Genomic DNA, 9,295 nt, shown 5'->3' on the forward strand with positions numbered 1-9,295 from the left:
TCATATTCCAAAACTCACAAATGTCAGCATGTTTCCTTTAAAAGGGACAGGAATATTTATGCATTCCACCCGTCTCGCCACTGGGACAGTGGTTACATTGTATAGAATTCCAAATATGTCATTTGTTAGATTTACAGCTTTTTGATGTCATTGTGCCTTTAACTGACTGATTTTAAAGCCGCAATGCATTTAAACAATATTGTAATATTTTGTAATAGCTTTTTTCAGTTGCAACTAAGGGTCAACAATGAAAGAATTGTAGGTCAGTAAGGCAGTGTATGTGTAGGTGGTGGATTTGGCGATGGGCTGGTTTTTGCGACTTCTTTCTTGTATGGACTTGTCTGCAGTCTGTCTGTGCTCCTATTCTAGCTGTGTGACACGTTGTGGACGTGCAGGATTGTTCAAAGTCACACACGATACCTCCACATGAACTCTGGTAACGTTCCGCTACAGTTTTTTTAGTTCTTTGTTTGTTTCCTGTGAGGTAATCCGCCGGTGTAAGGCCTCCGCCGGCCAGTATTGTCCATGTTTGAAACTAGTTCACATTCAATTTATTTGAATGAATTATGTTAGCCCTTATTGTTATGTTAACTAGGATGTTACGCTTTATCCTATACCCCTATTTTGTACTTTATGTAATAGTTGTTGCCATACTTTGTACCATGTACAATTGTCGTGCAATAAAGTTCTTCTTCTTCTTCATCATCATCCTACGGTATCGTCTGTGGTTACACGGCTCTACTCATGAAAATCTCTACCTCATCAGTCATGGTGTATCGATAGAAAGAAAAGAGTTTACAGCTGAGTTTTGTACGACATATCCACGACTCCTTTATACTGGCTTAAGTTTGCTGTCTTAAATCTGTCGCACGACGAATGTAACAGGCCCTAAGGAATGAAGCATGTTGGTATTGCTCACCCCCTAGGAGATGAGTCCTAGATATTTGGGACACACTTTGCCATCTTGTTTTATTTACACAAGTTGGTATTCCAGTCATGCTGTTCCCTCATTCTTTCGACTCATGATGTCCTTGCAAATACAGCCACCCCACAAACCCTCCGTTAGATATTTGATCTACCCGACCCTTTCCGGTTCACACCAGCTGCCAGGTTCTTCCTTTTTTAAAAGGTAGATATTAAATTATTTTTGTAATACTTCATCAGAAACAACTTGCTGTTGAAGCCCAATTCTTTATGTGGTATAATCCCCTGCCGGGTACAGGGCTCCCTTCTCAGTAAAGAAGGGTCCGACCATATCCCTTAAGGCAAGAAATAGCTATTAACTATAAAAACAGACGAGTCTTTTGTGATGATACATCCACATTTATTACATACCCAAGCTGGGTGGTGAACTTGGCGTTGTTGACATGCCAAATATACCAAGCGCTGAACCGTAAATGTAACAGATGCTTCAGATTCCAAGTTCAGTTCAGTTCATCCATCCGGTGACACTCCGGTGATTCCAAACCAGATCTAAACTTAAGGGACTGAAGTACTGTTTGTACGTGCCTGTATGCGTGTGTGTGTGTGTGTATGTGTGTGTGTGTGTGTGTGTGTTTGATTGTGTATGTCTGTGTGTGTGTGTGTGTGTGTGTGTGTGTGTGTGTGTGTGTGTGTGTACACGTATGCGGTATGCGTGTGTGTGTGTGTGTGTGTATGCGTGTGTGTTCGTGCGTTTGTGTATGTGTTTGCGTACGTGCGCGCCCGCGTGTGTGTAAGGGGGGCAACGTAGTTTCTGAATATTCTGGTGAAGATTTCTATCTCTGATTGCCATGTCTGCAAACTAGCTTCAGTACAGAAGGTTTCTTCATTCGGGTTTTCTGAACGGGTGCATAAAGTTGCACGTTATAAAGCTGCTCAGTCACATGAAAACTAGTCTATAACCATGAAGTCATAACTAGCCATCTGTCGAACTTAATTACCAAAGTATTTTTACCAATCACTTTGCTACCTTCCATTATGCCAGTGAATACTCCATAACCATATCAAGTTACAAGCTACAAGTTTCTTATCTGTTACGTATGAGAATGAAAACAGTGAATTATGTTTCGATGCTGAGATACAAATGTATATGAAGTTTACAGAAACTTTAAGTTGTCTATTTGTTTTGAGTCGCTTTCTTTTGGGCATGCAGATAAACAATAAGGGGAAACTTGAGATTTGGCGTCTTTATTCTTCTTGGTGCAATTTCTGGATCTGAAAAATAAACAAGAAAATCACCGACAAATTAGAAAGTTGAACAGCATATGAGAATATGCACCACATTCAATTCGCGTGTCTTTGCAATTTGCCCTGTGCTTCGTTTTTTGTTAAGGCTTATATTGATATTTGTGCATATTTGCCTGCAAAGATAGATGAATTTTTCCCAAAGTAGATATCATGTCCATATTCCTTCTATTGGTGAGTTACAATTTCTCCCCAACCAATTGCTTGATCATGAGATCTATTGTTAGATGTGGTTCTCGCCATAATTTTAGCTTTTGCCCTGTGATACTTGGCTGTACTTATCAATGGAAATTCAAGGTACCTGGCTTCCTACAGGTTTAACCGTTCAACATGGCGGACAACACGTAAGTCCTAGTCACATCACTACCAACACTTCATAACGTCGACGATACACCACTACGTCTCTTTCCATGATTTTGTCATGCATATAACAAACTTATAAATGAATAGATTTGGCTACTTCCACGTTTAACCATTCAGCATGACAAGCCACGTGAGTGCACATCAGTGCCATCCCGTCTCTTACTACCATGATTTTGGTGGTTGTGCCGTGGCACTTGGTGCAAATAATTAGATAAATGGATACATTTTTCTAACATTGGGCTATTTCATTTTTTAACAATTTTCAACATGGCAGACTGCACGTCACGGTCACGTGAGTACCATCGATATATCGTCCTGTTAAGCCCTTTGGAATAGTCAATGGCTTGTTGAGCAAACCTTCCTATGTGTATTTCAGAGCCCAACCGGTGATATAGATGGACTAATAGCTTCTTAACCTGTCGGTAGCATAGATGACACCATGAAGTTTTAATGCCTTACCTTCCTGCCCCTCGAGCTCTCCAAGGCCTCCCAGTGCGCCTTGGTCTCCTGCATCTCGTGCGCAAACGCCTGCGCACGGCGCTCCGTTACAGTCAGGATCTCCCGGAACTCTCCGCGCATGCGCTGCTCCTCGTCGATGACGATCTGCATGTCCCTAACCTGGTATCACGGAAATTATGGATTATCAGATAATATACTGGCAAAGATATCATCATCCATACGTAATGACTAATTGAACATCTATCTATTGCAGAACAAAGTCAGTCAAAAGAAAACGACATTGTCTTCACCATTTGGTGACCGTGGAAAAGTATAGGAAATACATTGCCAGCCTAAATGGGCTGACTAACAAACGTAAACCATGTGTTTTGTTGTGAATAGCTTGATGCTGTCGTAGATACCGATACTGACATTTACCATAACTGTTCGTCGTACGCTGCTTTCTGCACGGATATACCACGAAGTATCTTCTGGCGCGTTCCAGTACCTTTGATGCAACAGTTTCTTCAGAAGTGTCAGTTTCCCCCACCCACCTGATCCTGGAGCTTGCCGATCACCCCAGAGTTAGCCCAGTTGGCGCGGTCCAGCTGCACTTCCAACTTGATCACGTCTCTCTCCAGCTTCTTCTTGGTCCTCAGCGCCTCAGCCTTGGCCTTGGCCTCCGCCTCCAGGGACGCCTGTATACTATCGATGGCACGCCAGTGGCCTTTACTATATCACGGTGCGAAAAGAAGACAGTGTCAGATCTATATCGATCATTCTATAGTTTTTTTATCAGTTGGTCGGTCAGTTGGTTGAACAAATAAACATAAGTAGTAGCTATGTAGCTACCACTATAGGATGTCATTTTTCGTCGTTGCTACTCCTGTTCTTTCTCTCAATGAATGGGTACTACTTATTATACATGCCCGGGAAACCTGTCCGTTCTTCATGCCTTTAAATACTTACCGTGTGACCTCGAACTCCTCCTCCTTCTCAGCGAGTCGCCTGTCGATGTCCGCCTTGAGCTGGCTGAGCTCCAGGTTAAGACGTAACACCTTGTCTTCCTCCACCTCCAGACTGCTCTCCGCCTCCTCCAGCGCCGCCTGGAGCTCCTCCTTCTCCACCTCAAGACGCTTATTGGCCTTCTTGAGCTGGCTGAGCTCCAGGTTAAGACGTAACACCTTGCCTTCCTCAACCTCCAGACTGATCTTCGCCCCCTCCAGCGCCGCCTTAAGCTCCCAGTTAAGACGTATCACCTTGCCTTTCTCCACCTCCGCCTCCTCCAGCGCCGCCTTAAGCTCCTCCTTCTCCAGCTCAAGACGCTTATTGGCCCTCTCAAGCTCGGAGATTGTCTTTGCTCCTTCCGCAACAGCTTCATTCAGTCCGGCAACGTCGTCTGAAAATAAAGTGAAGAAACGATAAGATGGACACATTGAGGATTGACAGTAATTGGAAGATTTTTAGAACAGAGAAATGTGTCTTAACAAACCAGAGCTGGTTGGCATCTGGTTAAATTTTCGTTGGAATTGATTATGCAAATGGCACTTTTCAGAATGTTGGCATCCGTCTGTCTCGGAAGACAATGGTAGGCAGACGGGTTTAAGGCGACCCGTCTGCCTGGCCTGCACTTGGGTTTTTAAGGTGAAGGAGGGGTGTGCACGTCCACCCTCTCGTCCACTGGCGCACTAGTCCTACATGGGCAACTGTATGCAACGTGTAAGACGGCCCCAGCAGATGCAGGTTTGTTGTTTAGAGTTTCCGTCTCCTAGGAGGACTTCCGACCAAGGATGCAAGGGGTTCTTCCCACCCCTGACTCATGTGTCATGGCGGGTGCGTCATGCTTGAACATGCCCCTATAGCCTGTCACCACCACAAAGGCCTGTCACTGCCACTAGCCGCAGCTAAGTGCTCATTCACTTAAAGTGAGTTAAAGTGAGAAAAGTCGTGTAAAGTACCCTTCCCATGGGCACAAGATCGGTGACACGGCAAACGGATTCGAACCCGGGACCTCTTGGGCCTGAGACCAACGCGCTGCCGATCGTGCCACGCGGTCCCAAAAATCACGCGGTTTTCAAAATGGTGTGGAAAAAACATGACAGCTACAAAAGCAGTCATAAAGTAATCTGAAATCATAAAGTAACTAGAGTTCCACGAACCCATACCTTCGCCAAATAAACAAGGGTTATTATAAAGAATGTATGTTTCTGAGACTTTATAAGTTGTGGATGTTATGATGGCCCTGTCCTACTGTAGAAGTCCAGAGATCATTAGTATCCATGAACAACATCTCGAGTTAAGTTGCTAACAGCCAAACGCACTTATGTACAAAGCTCCCTGGGGACCAGTAGAAAAACGCCAGTACAATTGCCAATGTCAACACTGGGTTTCGCCTTACGGAACAAAATTCCACTGGCGCTGGCACTGCACACATCTCTTCTTATCAAAGGATTTAAATCATCCTTCGTTGAAATTGATGAATCCTGAATTGTAGGTTTTCAACGTTTAAGTCTCAGCTGCTCTTTCCTGCACCTTAGTTTGTTTTTGTCGTCATTAAACACGGTGGTCAAATACGGGCTCAAAATCGCCCATGTCTAGCCGAATTCGAACCTTCTTCGATGATGTTCCATCTGACGTAATTCGAACGGAACCCGTGTTCTATTTAGGTCATCTGCGGTCATTGCAGGTAAAACCGTGCTTTCTGGCATTTTCCTCCCAACTAACTTGAATCAGGCGAAAAATATAGTTTTTAACCAATATAAACAATTTTCTGGACATTACATCTATGCTTTCACTTTGTTTGGAACCTGTAATATGTAACGAAGCTACTGGCGTTTTTGTTGGTGACCTTGAATATCATAAGTGTTGTTTACACCGGTATCAATAACACCCTCCCGCTCTCCGTGCGGCATGACATGCGTGCAAACATCGTTTAAGATCTCCACCAAGAATAGTCCAACATAACTCATTGACGGCTCAAAATGACCGCAACGGTTTTCCCGAGATTTCTGTTTTTGGGATTTTTAAAAAATGCCTTAGATTTTGAATTATTGGTAATTAAGTGCGAAAAATGCCATTTTTACGCATATTTTTGACTGTAACTTTGCTTAAAATTAAAAATTAAAAAATCCCCAAAACAGAAAGTTTTATTTGCCTCTCAGATGACGAAAAATATAAAAATCGAGAATTTGCCATGGCACTTGCGGCCCATCTTATCAAGAGTATGGTCAAATTGAAGGCCTTCCTAGAAACAGAAAAAAAATCGTCTTTGGAAGCAAAATCGAAACGAAACAACTATCTCAATTCAAACGGGAAGATTCAAACTATCTAAAATTGCGAATTTAATCTTATTTTGAATACATTTTCCCTGTCATAACATCTTGTTTATTTTGAAATATTTTACGGTTAGCAAATAGTAGGCCTCTTGTAACCCGATACTCTTTCGAACTCGCATAGCAACGGGAAAGAATACCCTAGCAACCGACTGCCGTGAAAGTACATTTAATACGATTAACACACACCGAAATGTCTCGGATGGATACAAAACTCTATGATCGATACTAAAACATACCTTAAACTAAATTCTAAGCTTCCTAGTATCTGTTTTAAGTCTAATCAAGTCTACTGGTCTTAACTGAAAATGTTTTATAATAGCCAATGTTTTGACTGAAAATTCTCCATGTACAATGTATATCTACATCTTTACCTCTCCGGGGTTGCTACAGACAAGTTCAATATCAAAAACATCTCAAAACGCTCAAGTACACAACTCCTAAACCCCCAATATGAAGACCTTACCAGTAATAAACCCCAACATGACAAGAAGTATCACCACTAGGTAGTTTCCTCTCTCCATCTTGCCACTTAAGACACAGAGAAAACTCCTTATGGTGAAACTTGTCTCTGCACCAGAGTAATAAGTTCCCAGTAGGTCTACTCAGGGGGGGGGGGGTGAAAGGAGAGGTATAATGTTACAGTAATCAACACACCTGTCACAATGGTAGATTTCTCAGGTAGATTTCTTACCTGCGTGTTTATGTTACAAGAGGATCAGGTAGGAATGCTCTTCAAAAGGGGTGTCGGAACAAATCACTGTGGTCAGAAAATGGGGTGATAAATTTTCATTTATTATGGGAATTTTCAAACAATTTTACATTACCCTTGGTGAATGGTGATTTGTTAATCTATTGTTATTTGCAATTCGGGGTGAAGGTACTATGAATATATGTATAAAGTATTTTGTGTTTGGGGCGTTTTGTACGTCACCCCTAGGAATATTTGATAATGGTACGGTCCATCGTGCGCATGTGCACAACAGGTGGTGGTGGCAGGTACGGATGAAATCTTCGAGGAATATTTAGAAACGTCTCAAGAAGGGCATAAGGAAAGAGTGATACTTCCTTGTATGACTCATCTTCCTGAGGAAACACTTAAGGAAACTTAGTTCTTAGTGGTGAAGCTATAAAAATCCTCAATAAGTATAGTTTCTATTGTTAGCTGTTAGTCCATGTTGATTTGATTATTTGGATGACATTCCCGCAATTGAATTATTGTTGTAATACTTCACCCGAAACAACTTGCTGTTGAATCCCCTATTCTTTATGTGGTATAGCCCCCTACTAGGTACATGGCTTCCTTCTCAGTAAGGAAGGGGCCGGTCATATCCTTAAAGGCAAGAAATAGCTATTAACTATAAAAACAGACGAGTCTTTTGTGATGATACAGCCACATTTATTGCATACCCAAGCTGGGTGGTGAACTTGGCGTTGTTGACATGCCAAATATACCAAGCGCTGAACCGTAAAGGTAACAAATGCTTCAGATTCTTCAACCAGATTTAAACTTAGGGGATTGGAGTACTGTTTGTACGTGCCTGTATGTATGTGTTTGTGTGTGTCTTTGTGTGTGTGTGTGTGTGTCTTTGTGTGTGTGTCTGTGTATTTGCGCGCGTGTGTGTGTGTGTGTGTGTGTAGTTTCTGAATATGTTGGTTGAAGGTTTTTCATGCTGTCTTTCTGAACGAGTGTATAAACTGACACGTTGTAACGCTGCTCAGTCACATGAAAACTAGTCTACAACCATGAAGTTATAACGTTGTTGCCACGCAATCTCAGCAACGTTTGTTCTCTTTGACGTTTGCTCTCTTTGCGAATCAGCGTTGATCTGAATCAGTACGTATTGGTGTTCTTTTTTTCATGCTAATGTATCTAACGTTGTTTTGTACAGAGGTTGCAAAATAGATATATTGCAGCACACTGGTAACCCAAACTATTCGCGTTGCGAAACTGGCTATCTATCGGACTTAATTACCTAAGTATGAAACATGGCTTACTGGGCATTTTTCCAGCAATCACTTAGATAGCGCTATAGCTTCCATTGTGTCAGTAAATACTACCATTAACATACCAAGCATTACAAGTTTCTTATCTGTTACGCATGAGATTGAAAACAATATATTATGTATTGTTAGATTCTGAGATACAAATGTATATGAGGTTTACGGGAACTTTAAGTTGTCTATTTATTTTGAGTCACTTTTCTTTGGGCGTGCAGATGAGCAATAAGAGAAAACTTGAGCTTTGACGTCTTTATTCTTCTTGGTGCAATTTCTGGATCTGAAAAATAAACAGGAGAATCACAGACAAGTTAGAAAGTTGAGAAGCACATGAGAATATGCACTACATTTGTTCAGTTTACCTTTTGCAAATTGCCTTGTGCTTCGTTTTTTGTTATATTTTGTTATATTGATATTTGTGCATATTTGCCTACAAAGATAGATGAATTTTTCCCAAAATAGATACCGTGACCACATTCCTCCTATTGGTGAGTTCCAATTTCTCCCCAACCAATTGCTTGATCATGAGATCTATTGTTAGATGTGGTTCTCGCCATAATTTTGGCGTTTGCCTTGTGATACTTGGCTGTACTTATCAATGGAAATTCGATGTACCTGTCTTCCTTCAGGTTTAACCGTTCAACATGGCGGACAATACTTAAGTCCTAGTCACATCAGTGTCAACGCCTCATAACGTTGACGATATACCAACACGTCTCTTTCCATTATTTTGTCAAACATCTAACAAACATATAAATAAATAGATTTGGCTACTACTAATGTTTAACCATTTAGAATGGTAGGCGATTCAGCCTGGCAAGTCACGTGAGTGCACATCAGTACCATCCCGTCTATTAAGGTGGTATCTCACTGCAATTGGGGCACCGGTGCGGCACTGCGAGGTTCGTAGGTGACTCAACAAATAAAAGATAAAG

The 9,295-nt window shown here is 41.8% G+C and overlaps 2 protein-coding genes across 2 annotated transcripts in view; both read right to left on the reverse strand.

Annotated features, from left to right (window-relative positions):
• Window positions 1-1,342: 1,342 nt before the first annotated feature.
• Window positions 1,343-4,613, reverse strand: LOC118422885 (putative uncharacterized protein MYH16). Its single transcript, XM_035830729.1, has 4 exons — window positions 3,997-4,613; window positions 3,582-3,759; window positions 3,049-3,207; window positions 1,343-2,196 (listed from the first exon to the last, which is right to left on the reverse strand). The coding sequence occupies exons 1-4, from the start codon at window positions 4,461-4,463 to the stop codon at window positions 2,170-2,172; spliced, it is 831 nt and encodes a 276-aa protein (XP_035686622.1). The 5' UTR covers window positions 4,464-4,613; the 3' UTR covers window positions 1,343-2,169.
• A 3,123-nt stretch (window positions 4,614-7,736) lies between these two features.
• Window positions 7,737-9,295, reverse strand: part of LOC118422862 (myosin-7-like) — a gene marked incomplete in the record, with an annotated part of 22,564 nt that continues 21,005 nt past the window's right edge. The window contains 1 exon segment of the mRNA XM_035830677.1: window positions 7,737-8,640. Within this exon segment, the coding sequence (XP_035686570.1) occupies window positions 8,614-8,640 (27 nt within the window).

The sequence above is a fragment of the Branchiostoma floridae genome, chromosome 9 (assembly GCF_000003815.2).
Source record: "Branchiostoma floridae strain S238N-H82 chromosome 9, Bfl_VNyyK, whole genome shotgun sequence".
NCBI lineage: Eukaryota > Metazoa > Chordata > Leptocardii > Amphioxiformes > Branchiostomatidae > Branchiostoma > Branchiostoma floridae.